The sequence below is a fragment of the Boleophthalmus pectinirostris genome, unplaced genomic scaffold, assembly GCF_026225935.1.
Source record: "Boleophthalmus pectinirostris isolate CB_2022bp ecotype Guang Dong unplaced genomic scaffold, ASM2622593v1 HiC_scaffold_16, whole genome shotgun sequence".
NCBI lineage: Eukaryota > Metazoa > Chordata > Actinopteri > Gobiiformes > Gobiidae > Boleophthalmus > Boleophthalmus pectinirostris.
In genome coordinates, this window is record NW_026571095.1 from 8,275,858 (window position 1) to 8,295,190 (window position 19,333).

At 39.0% G+C, this 19,333-nt stretch overlaps 1 protein-coding gene across 1 annotated transcript in view; it reads left to right on the forward strand.

Moving 5' to 3' along the window:
- The window catches only part of tesk2 (testis associated actin remodelling kinase 2), a 37,529-nt gene extending 22,911 nt beyond the window's left edge, over positions 1 to 14,618 (forward strand). Inside the window, exons 4-10 of the mRNA XM_055151647.1 lie at positions 584 to 666; positions 1,193 to 1,277; positions 1,699 to 1,782; positions 2,750 to 2,836; positions 5,593 to 5,725; positions 10,366 to 10,890; positions 11,416 to 14,618. Of these exons, the coding sequence (XP_055007622.1) occupies positions 584 to 666; positions 1,193 to 1,277; positions 1,699 to 1,782; positions 2,750 to 2,836; positions 5,593 to 5,725; positions 10,366 to 10,890; positions 11,416 to 11,675 (1,257 nt within the window). The 3' untranslated portion in view covers positions 11,676 to 14,618. The remainder of the gene's footprint in view (positions 1 to 583; positions 667 to 1,192; positions 1,278 to 1,698; positions 1,783 to 2,749; positions 2,837 to 5,592; positions 5,726 to 10,365; positions 10,891 to 11,415) is intronic.
- The last annotated feature ends 4,715 nt before the right edge of the window (positions 14,619 to 19,333 follow it).

The following is a 19,333-nucleotide window of genomic DNA, read 5'->3' on the forward strand; positions in this document are numbered from 1 at the left end:
TTAAAAAACAGTTTATAATTAGGTACAGACAGAACAAAGCAGCCTCTGAGAATTGAATAATTAGGATGCTCTGAATGCATACGGTAAGTGAGGAAGAACTTCAGACCACTACTTTATGGTCTATGTTCTAATTTTGTAATACAGGAAGTGTTCCACTGTATTTTTATACACCATACACCTTCACTAGAATCATTTGGATAATTTCCGCCCTGGAATTTCCAATCTCTACTGAACTAAAGGTTAAAGGTAGCTGTTAACATGAAAACTGCCACTATGACATCACAAGGTGGAACAGAGCATTTGAAGCTTTGGAGATGTAGACAGACTAATAATAAAGAGTTACTCAAATATGTGTGAATGAAACAAACCACAACTTCATGTCTGTTTTTGAGTATATAACAACATTCTAACATGGTTTAAAGCTCACAAGAGTCAACTTCACATAATACAAGTACATCATATCATATCTCAGTTGTTTGATCTGGTGTGGTTTAGTATTTGGAGCGTCTTATTGTTTTAAATGTGCCTAAGGCGTGTTCATGTTTATTTTATATTTTATTGATATCATGTTGTCTTTCCTCAGAACTGCCTGATCAAATGTGAGGAGAACGGTTACTCTGCAGTAGTGGGGGACTTTGGTTTGGCCGAGAAGATCCCGACCAACACGTAAGAAATCTGTGCACGCGTCATTAAGTTTACATTCCTGTTCTATGCATCAGAGGTGCTGTCAGGGCTCCTAATGCTACCATCTAGTGTTCAATGTGGAGATTTCCTTTGGTACAGTGGCCTCGCAAATGGGGAGAAAATGTAATGTCATCAATTGTTGACACATATGCATTTGCACTTTTTTTTGGACATCTCAGCAAAACTGAAATAAACTACTACTACCAATAAGGTAATAGATAACACTGATTATTGAAGAGAGTATGGTGCTCAACAGTGATCGCCTGCTACAGCTGAGGAAGTTAATTTTCCCTTTTTCCCATAGACTTTTGAAAATAATTAAATATTAAGAGTTCAAAGACGCACAGAGGCTAAGCAGCTAAAACATTATGCATTGTGATATATCTTTAAATATATGCAATTCTAATGTATATTAAAATATGCACATGCATCACGACATGCATTTTTAAAACTTTCTCTCATCAGAAACATACCTGGAATTGTATTTAGCTTCAATTTCTGTGTTCAGGGCGGAGGCGGAGAAGCTGACTGTGGTGGGCTCTCCGTTCTGGATGGCTCCTGAAGTTCTGAGAGGAGAACGCTACAACGAGAAGGTACAAATGAGTCCTTATATTAGCCATAAAGCTGGATCAATTTCATACCCTGTCCTAAATGTACCATATATACTAAAATTTGACTTAAAATTTATGATTTTCTTAGTCAGACAGGAGTTTGTTTACCTGCTTTACATGTTTCAGGTACTTTCTGTATCCTTCCTCGGAAACATTGCGTGATTCTGTAGAGACGTGTCTTGGCTACTTTACTTGGTTTTGTCAGACGGTAGGGGAAGCTTACACCCCCTATTGTCTGACGGGTTCTTCAGGACTGCAACCTGTGTGTGATAGAGTATACGCTCCCTTGTCTCGATTCATGCTCCGTCTACCTTGGTTCAGATTTTCCTGTTCTGCTTGTTCTTTTATTGCTCTTGTTTGCAACAGAATGAATCTTTACCAAAGTTACTTGTGTTTGTTTCAGGCGGATGTGTTCTCTTACGGTATAGTCCTGTGTGAAATCATCGCGAGAGTCCAGGCTGATCCAGACTTTCTTCCACGGACGGAGGTCAGTGTCGAAATTGTGCTGAAGTTCTGTTAATTATAAAGACCTAATTTATAATCATGGTTGCCAGGCTTCAGTGACCCAAACCGCACAAGAGCATCTGAAAAACTTGACACAGGCCCGTCCCCAAAATTCAGGACTTCCAATTGGATTATCTTAACATCAATACACTTTACGTGTAAAATTGCTCTGGCCAAACCCACGGACAATATTTTTCACCCACAGCAGCTCTTAAAAATCAACCCAATTCCGCTGGAAAACCGTATACCTGGCAACACTGTTTATAACGCTAAAAGAAACCAACCGAACCCTGTAAATGTGAATGAGCAGACAGTCACCCCCAGTAAAACCAGCTGTGAACTGAACTTGTCATCAGCCTGGTTCAGTGCAGAGCTCAGATCAGAATAACAGTGTTGTAGTGCATTAGCATTAGCACAGTTAGCGTTACAGGCTGAGATTAGAATAACAGGCTCAGAGGGTTAAACTGGAGTAAGTCAGGTTTGTGTTGACGGCTGCTGTCAGTAACACATGAATCTGATGGATCTGCTCTTCCCCTGCGCTCCTCTGGGTCTGTGTGAGCGGACTGAAGGTCAACACGTCAACACGTTTTCAATTAGTCACTCTCACCTTTTTCTTGAAAATCAAACTCCTAAACAGGACCTTGAACACTCTTATCGATCACAAAATGTGTTGTTATATACATTATGTGTTTTTTTCTTGAGTTTACAGACAGTCTTAAGCCCTTTTAGCCGTGTATACTAATGTTTGCATTGTATCTCCGTGGTAATTGCAGAACATTCCACCATAGACACATGTGGAACCCCCCTAGTGCGATGTCACTGTGAAGTATCAATGTGTACTGTGTTTCTGGGGGTGTCTGAAGGGGCTCAGTTTTAGAAGTAGTTGTATTATTACTATTATTCACACTCTCATTCACACTCTAACCCTATCACCACTTTCTCTTCCTCAGAACTTTGGGCTGGACTATCACACATTTCAGCACATGGTCGGAGACTGTCCCCACGACTTCCTGCAGCTCGCCTTCAACTGCTGCAATGTGAGTCAGACCTGAGCCATCAACTATTTACAAGCAGATCTGTTCAAGTGGTTCTATAGAGCTAAGCTTTCAGTGGAATTTCAGTCGTATTAAATGGTCAAAGATCAGCTTAGGTCTTTGTAAAGGAGAGATCTACAGCCAGTCCTCTATAAAAACATATGGTTTGGAGCAGAGTTCAGACTTTGGAGGAAGACATTTGACCTGAAAATCTGTCTAGTTTAAAGAGCCCATATTGCATTATTTTCTGATCAATTTATAATGCCGTTTCCTCATCACAAACAGACCTGGAGTTGTGTTTTGTTTCATTCACATGTTTAACATACAAATCCTGCATATTTAGACTGAGTTCTTCTCTCAAACTGAAAACACTGTTCCACCTTGTGATGTCATGTGGTAATACAAGAAGTGCTCCATGGTGTTTTAAACTTTACTAGAATCATTTGGATAGTTTCAGACCTGGAATTGCCAATCTGTACTAAACAAAAGGAAAAAAAAAAAAGGTTAAGTTCAAAGCTACTGGTTCGTGACATCACAAGGTGGAACAGAGCATTTTCCGCTTTGGTTTCTCAAACATGTGTGCATGAAACGAAACACAACTCCAGGCCTGTTTCTGATGAGGTAACCATGTTATAACATGTCTTAAAGCTCACACACAACCATCTTACTTAATATAGGATGAAATAGTTCACGAAAGCCATATTTATGTGTTGTTTTAATTAAACCTATGTATCCTACACTTACTCATACACTCATATATTGTAAACTTACACCTTAAATTACAAAACCACTGTTATCAAATTGATTTGACTGAACTATTATACTGCATTGGCTCGATTACAATTTCTAAATTGTCTCAGATTTAAGAATAAAAAGAAGCTTATGGCACATGTCACTATTATCCACTTAATGCATCCCAGTCCTTAATACTAAAGCTTAAATACATCCTGCTGCGTAATCTCTTTCAAATCCTTTACTCAATCAAAATTCATTTACCCAAAGTAGCCCCATAGATCAACATTAAATCCCTTAATACTCTATCTTAAAGGTGCATTGTGTAACTTTTCTGGTGGAGGGTCCGTCAAGTGCTTTTCTCCATGGAGATGTTATTACTTCATCTGGAATGTTCCACAGTATGGCATTAAACCTTTCTATCCTCATGGAGATCAAACTGGACCAAGTTACAGGTCAGATCTGTGGAGAGGCAACCCCGCTCACAGTCAGAATGCCTGTTTTTTTTTTTTAAGGTATTTTTGAGTTGTAAAACCACCTGCAACTGAATAAATGTGGAGATGTTTAAAGTCATACTGTCGAACATTCCAGGCAGAGTAATGACATCTTCATAGAAACAAGCAGGTGACAGACCTTGAACCAAAAAGTTACATAGTGCAGCTTTAAGTGTAAAGAGAAGCTTAAGGCACATGTCACTATTATCCACTTTGTGCATCCCAATCCTTAATAGTACTAAAGCTTAAGCTCGTTCAAATCCTTTACTCAATCAAATTTCATTTTCCCAAAACAACCCCATAGATCTACATTAAACCCTTTAATACTCTATCTTTAAGAGGGGGTGTGGCGCAAAATCATTTTTTAAGCTTTCTTCCATGTTATAATGTTCTTCCCTCATCAGAAACATGCCTGAGGAGGTTTTAGATGTCATCAGTTAACAATCTCTCCTGGGCTCTATTCGAACCCTTCTCATGGTTAACTGTAAGGTTCTGTCCACTGCTCCGTCCATACTCCTACTCCATACCCATGCTCCTACAGGACAATTCTCCAGAAATATACAGACCAGTATATACTACCGGTAGCTCTCCACCTTCTTCCATGTAGCTCGCCAAGGGATTTCTGAATCATACATATTAATAACTAACTGAATAACTCAAATTAATAATTAATAAATAGGGGTGTAAATGTTTTATAAGCATCAAAGTGTACCCCATCTAAAGCTCTTATATTCACTCAGTTACTTGGAATCGCTAACATTAGTATCTCTCTGGCATTTTTGTTTTGTAAAGGAGCTCATCAGAAGAAAAAGGTTGGAGACCCCCACAATACAGCTTCACAAACCTGATGCGATATACAGTAGCTTTATTGGTGGGATGAGCACTGATAGTAATGTGATGGCGCACTGAAGGGGGAGTAACTTAGCTGTGACAGGTGTTATAGAGAGTTCATGAATCCAAAGGCAGAGGGCAATGGCTCAAATAGTTCGTATTCAGGGGGAGACGGTTCAGCAGCTAAAACTTGATGCTAAACCCTACTTTTTGACAAAGACGAGCGGATATTGAGTTTCCTCTCTCCTGTTTTCAGAGGAAGTGATTGACAGGTGGGTTAACCAATCAGAGAGATGCATGCTTTGTTCACTTCGTAAACAAACATGGCTGCTTACACTTAATAAAGGAGAAAAATCTACATCAAGGACTAAGAAACAGAGCAGATTTTTACAGAATCAACAATCAAAACACCAAACTATTACTTATTTCAGGTAAAAGAAGTTATATATTTTGTTCTGAACATTACACGAAGTTTTTAAAGATGTCTTCTGCATTTGGTTTTCACACTTGTTGGAATCATACAGAATGTATAAGTGACTGGCTGGTCAGGCAAAAAATGTACACTAATCTAATACATCCCTAATCTTTGCAAATTCTAATAAAATCTTCAAAGTCTCTGTTTAGTTCTTTGTTAATTCACTTAAATCTACTGTTGTTGTTGTTGTTGGTCTCTGTATTAATTTCTGCTTTGCGGTGTTTCAGATGGACCCAAAGTTGCGTCCGTTGTTTCCGGACATCGTGAGGACTCTGGAGGAGATCCAGGCTCGGCTGAAGCTGATGGAGATGGAGCAGGACTCTGTCGCCGACGGCAACGACAAGAAGGCACTCAATAAAGGTAAAGAGGGAAGGAGAGTGAAGGGTCAAAGACAGAGGTGGAAGGTAACTAAGTAAAAGTATTACCGTACTATACTTAAGTACTTTTTAGGCATCTGTACTTTACTTAAATACATTTTGAAGTGGTTTCTTTGAACTTTTACTTCACTGTGTTTGAGAGCAGGTATCTGTATTTTCTACTCCACTACATTTATGAACTGGACTGAAAAGTAAAAAGTACTTTTCATATGATTTAAGGGTTATTTTTTACTATGTTTTTTTAACATCCTGAATAAAGGTTTTGAGTTTAAGCTTCGGCTTTCAGCAAACAAAAATAAACACACAAAATTCATAAGAAAAATAAGAAATAGATTTGTATTGCAACTGTTAATCAAAATTCTGTATGTACCATTCTTTAATCAGTATCACTACATTTCAACAAATTAACAACACTTGAAATACTTTTTACTCTTAAAGTACATTTTTAAACAGGTACTTTAATACTTTAACTTAAGTTGATTTTTTCATGTCATACTTAAATTTTTCTTGCATAACTTTTTGCCTCTGTACCTGTACTTTTCTTAAGTATCAAAATTGAGTACTTCATCCACCACTGATCAACAAAGAAAATACAAGTGTACAGCCAATACAGTGCGGTTACAGATTATTAGAAAGACTAAGAGATTTAAAGATATAAACATTATTGAAGATGCCCTGTGTAATTTTTCTGGTAGTAGTTTTACCACTAGAAAACTAGAAAATAATAATATACACACTGGACAAGTTTAAAGATCAGTATTAGATTGTTTCCTGATCTATGTGCTAATGTTGGTTCCTCATCACAAACAGACCTGGATTTGTGTTTTGTTTCATTCACACGTTTCACACACAAACCCTGCAGATGTAGGCTGAGTTCTTCTCTCAAAACTGGAAACACTGTCATGTATGTTAAGTGGCTGTGGCTCTGTGGCCTGAATAAAGCCTAATAAGCAGCTTTAGTGTCTCTCAGCAGGTTTCGGTGCAGTCTGTTCTGGGACATGTGATACGCACAGTCCAGGAATTCATTTCTAATTTAGAGTCACTGAGTCTGACCAAGAAACTCCAGTCTGAGGGTCCGAGGGAGGCGGAGTTCATGAGGTTAAAGTTCAAAGTGTTGACAGAAGTAGAGTCCGTGGAGTCAATCTACACGAGCATTACATCATGGGTTTGTGCAGTATTCAAAAGGACAGTATTGCGTTTTGTAACAGGAAGTCTGAGGTCGTTTGGGGCTCTAGTGTCTGTTCAGTGGTCAGCACAAAGGTCAGAGGATCTATTTCTGCTCAGACCAAGCTTTTGCTTGTTGTGTCCTTAGGCAAGACACGTCATCCACCTCGCTGGCAGCCTCTCTTCCATCAGTCTGTCCCAGGACGGCTGTGACTACAATCGAATTGTGGTTATAGGACCTCATTTCCAACTTAGAGTGTTGGAGACGTGTGGAGACACTTTTTAAAATATTCTATCCAGTCCTTGTATTTGCAGAGGTCGCTGGTGCTAGGCTAGTGCATGTCAATGGTCATAGATATCCTGCCACTAAAAACTGTTTTACCCACTCCACAAAACACCCGAAGCAAATCTATTTTTACACCAGACTGTCGATGTGAATGTCTGTGTCGATAGAATAATGTTTGAAATAAAACTAACTTGCATCACATGAATTGTTGCATGTTGAGGGACTATTTTCTCAGCAGCAGCGGAATTTTACTTTGCTGGTAAGACTGGTGCTAGGTGATATCAATCCGCCACTGCCAAATTTTCTATCAGGAAGTACAACTCACTGCAGCTCAGACATAAATCCTTCAAATGCAAGGTTGGTTTTACTTCTAAAATGATTCTATTGACAGACATCTGGTGTAATAATAGATTTGCTTCAGGTGTTTGGTGGAGTGGGTGAGCCTGTTTTCAGTGTCAGGCCATGACCATTGACATGCACTAGCCTAGCACCAGTGACCTCTGCAAATACAAGGACTGCATGGAATATTTTAAAAAGTGTCTCCACATGTCTCCAACACTCTGGCTCACTAGGAAATGAGGCCCTATGTCCAAAATTCCAAACTGTCCCTTTGCTTCAGTGTTTTAAATGTTATAATATAATGCTCATCTTGCCTTTTTTAGTCTTGGTTCAGTCTTGTGTTACGTCACATTTAGTTTGAATCTCACTCAAAATGCTGTGTCTAGGAGTACATCCAGAATTCGTAATAATTTAGCTGTCATAATATCAGTTTCCCTTATGAAAGATGACTTGTTTTTCTAATATGTGCAGCTCTATCCTAAAGACTGGAGCCTGCCCGTTACGACCGCGCTGGGGTCCGCCGGTGGTTACGTAACTCTGTGAAATGAGAGAGACAGAACACAGCTAGAGGACAGATATTGACTTATGAGACTAAACAGGAAGTCAAAGGAATGAATGATCCAACACAACCTTATGTAAACCCACAGTTATTAAAGGTGCATTGCGTAACTTTTCTGGTGGAGGGTCCGTCAAATTCTTTTCTCCATGGAGATGTTTTTGCTTTATCTCGAATGTTTCATTGTGTTGTATTAAAACTTTTTTTGTTTTTCTAGATATTTTTGAGCTATAAAACCACCTGTAACTGAATACATATAAAGTAGAGCTGTTTAATGTAATACTGTCGAACATAAAAACTGAAAGACGAGGATCAATGTGGTTTTAACTGTAGAAATTTAAATTGTACATGATTTTTACCCTCTTAAAATATGAAAAACAGAAATAGTTCTTACCTTCTGCGTTCAGAACATCCTAATTATTAATCACAATGAGTTTATAAACGTTTTTCACAACTTTCAGAGACCAGATTGGAGTTGTAGTGTCACCGTAAAACTTACATTTAACAACTTGCATGTTAAATCACACACTTCCTGATTATTATTCCTGGTTTATTCTGGACAACAGTAACTCAGCCGGTAGAGTGGGTAGATCTGCTGGCCCACAGGTCGGCGGTATGATTACAGATGAATGCTGCCACTGTGTCCTTGGACAAGACACTTAAACCCCCTCGCTCCTAGTGTTTGTGTACACTGGTGTATGAGTGTGTGTGTATGTGTGTGAATGGGTGAGTTGTTCCTTGGTGTAAAGCGTTTTGAGTCTTGAAGGTGATAAATCACTGTATGAGAACGTGACCATTTTAATCAGACAATAAAAGATGCAGACAGTTCACAGGACTCATTTTCACCCCAAGAGCTGCTAAAACAATATATCTGTACTGGGGCAAGACTAATTTTGCTCATACATGAAAAATTAGAATACGGGCAATGGCTCAAATTTAAAGGCACAGTCTGGTATTTTAAAGAGAAAAGTAACTTGTTCTCTTTAAGTAAGTAAGTCTTTATTTATATAGCGCTTTCACAGACATTTTCTGTCCCCAAAGACACTTTACAGAGCATTATTCATTCAGCATTATTCATTCACTCTATACTCTGGTGATGGTAAACTACTATTGTAGCCAGAGCTGCCCTGGGGCACACTGACAGAAGCGCGGCTGCCATGCCACTCGGCGCCATCGGTCCCTCCGACCACCACCATCACTTACACACACACCACTTTCATACTAGGCAATGTGGGTGAAGTGTCTTGCCTAAGGACACAATGATTGAATTGATTGGATTTATCGGACCTTGACTGTCAACTGTTCATGGAGACCTGATGGGGGAAACCGGAGCACCCGGAGGAAACCCATCCAGACACGGGGAGAAACATGCAAACTCCACACAGAAAGGCCCGGGCGACCCGAGGACCAAACCCAGAACCTTCTTGCTGTGAGGCATGAGTGCTTGCCACTCAGCCACCGTGCCACCAATACCAGTTTGAAGAAGCAGACACGAGCAAGAGCTGCTGTATCTCTCGTTCAGTCTTAGTTTATTCCTGGTTTATTCCTTATATGTCTGTATAGGTATAGGTAGGAATTTTGTAAATTCAAGGAAAGTTTTTGAAAAGTCATGGAATTTTATTATCTCTTTCACGCAACTACAGCATTCTGTTAAGTTCTCATGAGGCTAATGATTATTTCCAAACGTCTTTGAGAGACGACAATAAATGCACTGTCAGGATTTCGAATGTTAAAAGAACTATAATACCAAACCATAAGGTGAGGGGAAAGGACTAACATTTCATTTTCAGCTCTAAAAGTCTGATCAATTCTACACCTGTAGTTACCATAAAGTCATGGAAAATTCAATTTAGGTCATGAAAAAGTGACAAGTTTTGAAATTATGTTAGTAAAAAAAGAGTGGGAACCTTGTGTATATTACAAGGAATGTAAATTGTTAATGTTTGCAGTTGTTTTAATGTTTTTCTCTTGAAATATTGTGTTTAAAGTAGTGAATACTTTCAGAAGTCCATGTGTATCACAATTTCCACCTGGTTCAGTGGATCTGCCAGAAGCTCCACTGCCCTCTAGTGGTCCTTTATACTGATTTATGTTTTTCAATTCATTATAGACTTCTAACTTTCTACATACAGAATATTTGTGATGTTTAAATGTTAGATAAAATAATTTTGATAATATTGAAACTAAAATGTTCAGTTACTTCTCAACACTGTTAGTGAGATATTGTGCTGTCATTCATTGTGTTTAACTTTTGTCCTTGTTTTGTGTGTTGTTTCAGGTGAAAAGGTGCAGGGCTTCAAGCGTCTGAATCCTCTCGGTTTCCCCGACGGAAAGATCCCGCCCAAATCACCCCGGCCCCGACGCAACATTTGGCTCAGCCGCAGCCAATCGGACGTCTTCTCATGTAAACCAGGAAGAAAGGTCAACGTGCAGGACCCGTACTACAACCCCCCGCTGAACCAGAGGAGCTCCAAGTCTCACAAAATCAACCCTTTCACGGCTCGCGAGGACCTCTGCGGAAAGATCAAGTTCTTTGATGTTCCGACTAAATCTGTGTTCTCTTTAGTGTTCGATCTCCACTCTCCTCCAGGAAGTGTGTTCTGTAAACTGCAGGCTAATGCTAACGCTAACGGCCCGGTGACAGAGGGGTCGTACTCATGGCAACAGTTACCGGGACGACAGTGTCACTCAGTGCCGGTGTCTCCACGGTTACCACGCTCCTTTCATCAATCGGCCGCCGTCGCCGCTAACAACAACTGTGGCTCTGTGACGTATGACACGAACCAGCCCCCGGCCAGCGCAGGTGAGACTCTGCTCCGTCTGATCTGTCACATAAAGCTGAGTTGTTGTGCAGTTGTAGGGAGTATTATCTGTTACATAAGGCTGAGTTGTTGTACAGTTGTAGGGAGTATTATCTGCCCCTCTATACTCTGGTGCAGTGAGTGAGCAGTGTCCATGATGGAGAGCAGTTTGTCCATTGTACTCCTGTCCCTCACTGTGATAAATGTCTCCAGCTCACAGCCGATCACATGACCAGCTTTACAGATCAGTTTGTCAACCTGCCCAAGGTCCAATGGATGGATCAGAAAAATGGCCTATTGAAAATAAGTGATTAAAGATTCAAACATGCACGAATCACTCTAAATACAACTTTTAGGAGGGGAAATGAGAAGAGGAAACAACTATAACATGGTTACAAGCTATACATTTTGCATAATAGGCCTGCTTTAATACTAAATACCCAGAAAATACATAACATGTCTTCTTTAACTCAGTAAGTGTGTATAAACAGGTGCAGTAGTTCACTCTTGTCATTTTCCTTTTGCAGCGGTGAACTCCAGATCAGACGCCGTTCCAGCAGTGAACGACCCCAGGCAGAGAGCGCCAGTGAGCGGATGGGCCAAGAAGTACGTGGTGGTGGAGATCCCCCCTTTCTGCAGGCAGAGAGGGGCAGATGGAGTAGAGGACAGTGAGGGGGAGGAGGAGGGCAGCTTTGGGGGTGATTGGTCTCCTATGAACCCCTCTGAGAGAGACAGCACAGAGGCTATGGACTGTTGCAGCCTGGAGGACACTGAGCCACAAGCTTAAACTGACTGGCTGTGGTTTAAATGGTGTCTGCTACTGGAGAAGTTTGGGGTCATTTATTACAGTTTAAAGAGAAGATGTGAGTGGAGTTTGGAGGAGCAGACAGAAGCAAAGAAACGGAAGAGTTAAATATGTCTACAGTGGATTTGTCCTTGCGTACTAGTGAGCCAAGGGTCAGTTCTGTGTAAGTTCTACAGTAGGGTTAAGGTTTAGGTTCACTTTATTGCTCCATTAGGGAAATCTGACCTCTGCATTTGACCCGTACTTCAGTGTCTCTGGGTCAGATCTCCAGATCTTGAGTCTTGGTCAGGTCTACCACAGCTGGAGGATTTGACCTGTTGCACATGTTTTTGGTAAATGGGTGGGTCAATATTTTTGGAGTATCCAGATAAGGATATTCAGACAGTTTTATGTCAATCAGAAATGTGTGAAGGCTGATGCAGACCAGAGCATGGTGTACTCAGGCATGTCAAACACACACATCAACACACACTGACCCAGGCCATAACTCTTGTTTTAAACAGGAGTTTTATCTCCAGATCACTTAAAAATGAAAGACAGAGCAGAGGAAAGGCTGTGATTTGAGGAGGTTTTTAGTGAGTCTACGAGAGTTTCCTGCACACAGAGAAGCAGGAGAGGAAAGGTTGAGCACCGGCGCTTCCTCTGCTTCTGCTGCAGCTCTGAGCCTCTAGTGCCTCTAGTGTAGAGTGTGTGTGTGTCACAGAGCAGAGAGCTGTATGTGCTCACTGCACAAGTGCTCCCAATGTGTGCACGCTCATATTCACTACGTGTGTGTGCTGACCTTTAAGCTGTTCAAGAGGACAGATTTGTTTTGTTGTTTTGAGATCAGGCCCTTCTTCAGACTTACAAGTGAATATCTCTACATTGCTCTTGTCTGCTGCTCCACACTCCACCTGTGCACACGTGTCTCCAGGATCTTTTATTAAATCTAAACAGAACAAAAGTGAGACCTGAAACATTTCAACATTAAAGGCGTTTTCACACTGATTTATTTTTCACATAAATAACAAGAACGTACCTGAGACTTAAATGAAATCCACCGGAATTCCAATGAACATTTCAGGTGAGAAGAACAAGCACAAAGAAACTTCACCGGAATCCAAATGGGAAATTATTTTTGGAAAACTGTTTATATTTAAATTGTGATGTAGATGATTCTTTCCTTTATAAAATAGATGTGTTTTGTTGATGTTTTTTGATACTCTCCTTGTGTTTATGGTGCGTATGAACAGAGCTCAACAGTCAAAGGGCACTTCCCGGTATAGCAACTTAAAGGGCCTATATTAAGTTTTTTCTGATCTAAGTTTTAAAGTTCTTTTCTCATCAAAAACACAAAACACTCACTGTTCCACCTCGTGATGTCTTGTTGTAATACTGGACGTGCATACACCTTCGCTAGAATCATTTGGATGATTTCAGGCCTGGAATTGCCCATCTCTACTGAACTGAAGGTAAAAGGAGCTGTTCACTTGAAAACTACCACTAAATGACATCACAAGGTGGGACAGAGACTACTAATAAAGGATGTTTTTGAGGAGGTAACTACATTATAACCTGATTTAAAGCTCACAAGAGTCCATTTTGTGTAATATCAGACCTCCCATTCATTCTTCCCATACATTTTTCAAAATAGTCAAGTTTAATTAATGCCGTACCATGTAACTTTTCATATAGTTTTATGGTTATCATTAGTTTACCCAAACCTTCTACATTCACACTTTTGGTCCTGGTTTGGTCCTCATCTAGTCCTGGTTTAGTCCAAGTCGAGTCTTGGTTTAATTTGAATCTAGTCCTGGTTTAGTCCAAGTCGAGTCCTGGTTTAGTCTAAATCTAGTCCAGTTTAGTCCAAGTCTAGTCCTGGTTTAACTTGAATGTAGTCCTGGTTTAGTCCAAGACCTGGCTTAGTCCAAATCTAGACCCAGTTTAGTCCAAGTCTATTCCTGGTTTAGTCCAAGTCTATTCCTGGTTTAGTCCAAGTCTAGTCCCGGTTTCATCCAAGTCAAGTCCTTTTGAGTTCCAGGTTTAGTTCAAGTTTAGTCCAAGTCTAGTCCTGGTTTAGTCTGTCTCTAGTCCTGGGTTTAGTTCAAGTCTTGTCTTGGTTTAGTCCAAATCTAGTCCTGGTTTAGTCCAGGTCTAGTCCTTGTTGAGGTCCTGGTCAGAGTGTGAATGCAGCTCCATACTCTTGTTTTTTCAGGTCTTTACCCTGAAGTGCTTTGACTGTGGATCTCTGTTAAAGATGAGTTGATTTTTTTGCTTTGAACCATGTTAAAGAATAACATGTCCTAATTTCACTCCACACATTAAGGGTTTTTCGGAGGTCGGAGAGTTTAAAGGGCACACGTGGCATTTTGGGTAGAATTTGGCAGAATGAACTCCATAAGCAAAGGATGCACAATTTTATTTAGACAAAAAAATTGCACACTCCTGTCTTTTAACATGCAAAAGGGTCTAATACTAATAACATACATATTTAAAATGTTTAAACGTATTTTACTTCTTATTAAAGGAACTGTGTAAGATTTGGAATTTAAATTCTATAAACTCGACTCAGTCAGAAAGAAGAATGAGCCTCACATGACTCCCTCATTTGGGTTGCTGGTTCAATGCTGAAATCCAGTGGGGTAAAATTGTTCAAATGTGGTATTTGCCTCATTGTTTCCACTCAGTCACTTGTGCCCTCGGAGTCTTCAGCCTCTATGTAAACAGTCACATTTTATTTTTAGTATATTTCCAGTAAATGCATTTTTCACTTCTTAATCTGTATGACACACAGTCTACTCGAGGTGCAATGAAGTCAATCAACTATAATAATGTTCATGTAAAATCATTTCAGTTTTCAATGGTTTAATCAGATATATACGGTTATTTATGTTGTTTTGGTCTAAAGGTTTTCAGTCATTAAAATTTAAATTGGCTCTTATCCAACTTTTATTTTCCCTCTTGGGCTTGATTGTGCTCATTTCTGGCTTTAAAGGGCCATTTCACAATATTTTCTGATGTCCTAATGTTGTTTCCTCATCACAAACAGACCTGGAGATGTGTTTTGTTTTGTTACATTCACACATGTTTAACACACTAAACCTGCAGATTTAAGCTGAGTTCTTCTCTCAGACTCAAACAGAAAACTCTGTTCCACCTTGTGATGTCATGTGGTAATTGCTTGGTTTCAGATGACATCACAACAACTGTAGGCCAATATTATTTAATATAAATGAGGGGACATATATTTTCATTTATTTAAAATGCAAATTTTTGTTGTAACACAGTCAGATCTTGGGTCTTGTCACTAAAAGAAATGATCAGGTTCAAGATTTGTAAATTTACCTTTTGGATATTTTGTGAAAATGGGAGTATGACATTATCACATTCTAGAATCTGAAAACCACCAATACAGGAAGTGCTCCATTGTGTTTTTAAACCCCACACACCTTCACTAGAATCATTTGAGTTATTTCAGCCTTACCAGAAGTACCAGTTTCTACTGAACTAAAGGAGCTGTTGACTTGAAAACTACCACTTCATGACATCACAAGGTGGAACAGAGCATTTTGAGCTTTGCAGATGTAGACAGACTAATAATAGAGGTACTCAAACATGTGTGAATGAAACAAAACACAACTCCAGGTCTGTTTTTGAGGAGGTAACAACATTCTAACATGATTAAAAGCTCATTTTGTGTGGTATAGGAACTTTAAAGGTGCACTGTAGAACTTTCCGACATTTGGTTAGTTTTAATATTAAAGTGGGACTAAACACCTAAACTCCTAACTGGGCAGTACCTGGAGGACTAAAGTGGAGAGTCAGGGGAGCCCCTTACAAATACTTGAGTGTAATCTGGGCAGTTCTGTGTGAGGTCAGCAAGTACTTGAAATCCCAGAGGCCAGTGAAGACAGCACACTTTTAGATTTAGGCACTTTTGAACAGAAAGCTACAGATTTACCTTTTCAAAACCCAAATTAAGATAAATATGCTCTCATTTCAGTCATTAAAACTTCTCAACCGTTTTCCAGTTTGTTTAAATGCATTAAAGGAGACATATTACACAAATACAACTTTAATGAACACTTTTCACAGCGTTGTTTTATTATCAGCCTATGCTCAGAGTTGTATTTTGATTGATTCATGTATATTTGAGTAATCCTGGGTTGTCTGTTTTCACCTACCCCCTATCCCCGCCCACTGCTCTGTACCTAAGATAATGTAGACTTTAGGGCCTTTATAGAGGGTTTAAAAATGTTATATAGTAATTTTTCAACAGTAACAAAATTTTAACAGAAAGTCAATGAACCTGTTTGTATTATCAAACCATTTTAGATCATTAGAGTTTACAAGCTGAATGAGTACTGATACTAAATAGTGTTGTCACAATACTAAAATTTCAAACTCGATGTCGATACTAAGGAATAGACTCGATACTCAGTACCAATTGTGATACCACGGTGATAATTGAAAAAAAACACACTCTTATTTAGACAATAGATTGTGAAAAATGAGTGTCTAGTTTCAATATTGGCTTTGATATAGATTACTATCTGATCTGATTTTTGATACTTAACCAGAAAAGAAAATCATAATATGTCTCCTTTAGTGTAATTTCCTTCTCTAATTGTCATTATTTCCTTAATTTGACAGTGGATGCACAGTCAGCTCTTATATATAATCTATATAAGTCTACTCTCTCTATGCAAAAACAGCTTACATATATATATATATATATATATATATATATATATATATATATATATATATATATATATATATATATATATATATATACATATATATATATTACACTGTTCAGACTAAAGGAGCTCTATATTTATGTAAAAACTGCATATGTCTTATTTTTGTACATATTTGTGGAAAATGGTGTTTGAAGTAAGTATATGACTGATGTGTGGATGATACAATAACAACTTTCTTTTAACTAAAGTCTGAGTTTTGTGTTTTCTTCAATAATCTAGACCCCATGCACTGATAGACCTGGTTTTGTCCAAGTTTAGTCTGGTTTACTCCTGGTTTGATGTAGTTTTAGTTGTAGTTTAGTTCAGGTTTAGATCTGATTAAATCCTGGTTTAGTTCTGGGTTAGACATGCCTGGTTTATTCCTGTTTTTGTTCTGTTTTAGTCCTGCTTTTGTCCAGTTTAATCCTGGTTTAAATCTGATTTGGTCCAAAAATCACAGCTGAACAACTCCATTTGTTAGCTGGGTTAGAAAGTCTCATGATAGACCTGGTTTAGTCCTGGTTTAGACCTAGTTTAGTTTTAGTTTAGACCTAGTTTAGACCTGGTTTAGTCCTGGTTTAGACCTAGTTTAGACCTGGTTTAGTCCTGGTTTAGACCTAGTTTAGACCTGGTTTAGTCCTGGTTTATCATCAAATCATCAAATCAAACTTTATTTATAAAGCACTTTTCATACAAAATGCAACACAAAGTGCTTTACAGTGATTAAAAACAGTCCCGCATTTCCAACCACCCAACCACCCACCCACCAACCCAACCCCCGCACCCCCAACCCCACATAGTCAAACAACCCAAACACACACTCACATACACACAAACATGCACACACACACACACACACACACACTCACACTCACACGCTAAAATACATAACCGGACACAATAAAATGTGAGGCTGAATACAGGCGAACCAGTTGAGACCTAGTTTAGACCTGGTTTAGTCCTGGTTTAGACCTAGTTTAGACCTGGTTTAGTCCTAGTTTAGACCTAGTTTAGACCCGGTTTAGTCCTACTTTAGTTTTAGTTTAGACCTGGTTTAGTCCTGGTTTAGACCTAGTTAAGACCTAGTTTAGTCCTGATTTACTTCTAGTTTAGACCTGGTTTAGTTCTGATTTAGTCCTAGTTAAGGCCTGGTTTAATCCTAGTTTAGACCTGGTTTAGACCTGGTTTAATCTTAGTTTAGACCTGGTTTAGTCCTGGTTTAGACCTAGTTTAGACCTGGTTTAGTCCTACTTTAGTTTTAGTTTAGACCTGGTTTAGTCCTGGTTTAGACCTAGTTTAGACCTGGTTTAGTCCTACTTTAGTTTTAGTTTAGACCTAGTTTAGACCTAGTTTAGACTGGTTTAGTCCTGGTTTAGACCTAGTTTAGACCTGGTTTAGTCCTACTTTAGTTTTAGTTTAGACCTGGTTTAGTCCTGGTTTAGACCTAGTTTAGACCTTTTTTAGTCCTACTTTAGTTTTAGTTTAGACCTGGTTTAGTCCTGGTTTAGACCTAGTTTAGACCTGGTTTAGTCCTACTTTAGTTTTAGTTTAGACCTGGTTTAGACCTAGATTAGACCTTGTTCAGGATCAGTCCACTTCAGTTCACCCAATGAGTTAAACCCTCGTTTGTCAAATTTTGATGAAACTTGGTATGTAGGTAAATCATAGTCAGAAAAGCCAAAATTTCAAATTTTGATTTGATCGTACCAACAGTTTCCGAGATGTCACTTTTTTGCGTGATCGTCGAATTTCAAATTGCATTTACTCAGCAACTACTGGTCCGATATCAAAACCGAGGTAACTCTGGAAAGGGGAAATTGTAAGAAATCTAAATTGTTGTCACTGAGGTCGGGTGTGTCCCTTATTGCCAATTTGAAGGTCAAAATATAGGTCAAAAGGTAAGTCATCTCAAAAGTACTCAAATGCAAAAATAAGATTTGCCAGATTTGGATTTCTTATGATGTCCCCTTTTCGGAGATACTTTGTTTTTTTTTATATCACACTAGTAGTTGCAGAGTAAATGCAATTTGAAATTCGGCGACCATGCAAAAAAGTGAAAAAAAGGAACTTACAATATCTTGGAAACCGTTGGTCCAATCATGCTAAAATTTGAGATTTCTTTTTTCTTGGCAAGGACTTGCCCATACACCAATTTTCTTTGCAACTTGACAAGGTGAGGGTTCAAATTGCATTTGGTTGGTTGGTTTAGGCCTAGTTTAGTCCTAGTTTAGACCTGGTTTAGTCCTGGTTTAGTCCTAGTTTAGACCTGGTTTAGTCCTGGTTTAGACCTGGTTTAGTCCTGGTTTAGACCTGGTTTAGTCCTGGTTTAGACCTGGTTTGATCCTAGTTGAGTTCTAGTTCAGACTTGGTTTAGTCCTAGTTTATGTCTAGTTTAGATCTGGTTTAGTCCTGATTTAGTCTTGGTTAAGACCTGGTTTAATCCTAGTTTAGGCCTGGTTTAGTTCTAGTTTAGACCTGGTTTAGTCCTGGTTTAGACCTAGTTAAGACCTAGTTTAATCCAGATTTAATGCTAGTTAAGACCTGGTTTAGTCCTAATTTACTTCTAGTTTAGATCTGGTTTAGTTCTGATTTAGTCCTAGTTAAGGCCTGGTTTAATCCCAGTTTAGACCTGGTTTAGACCTGGTTTAATCTTAGTTTAGACCTGGTTTAGTCCTGGTTTAGTCCTAGTTTAGACCCAGTTTAGTCCTGATTTAGTCCTAGTTAAGACCTGGTTTAGTCCTGTTTTAGACCTAGTTAAGATCTGATTTAATCCTAGTTTAGATCTGGTTTAGTCCTGGTTTAGACCTGGTTTAGTCCTGGTTTAGTCCTAGTTTAGTTCTAGTTTAGACCTGGTTTAGTCCTGGGTTAGTTCAGAGTTAGGCTGCACCTGTTAGTTCCCTCATCACCTCACACGCA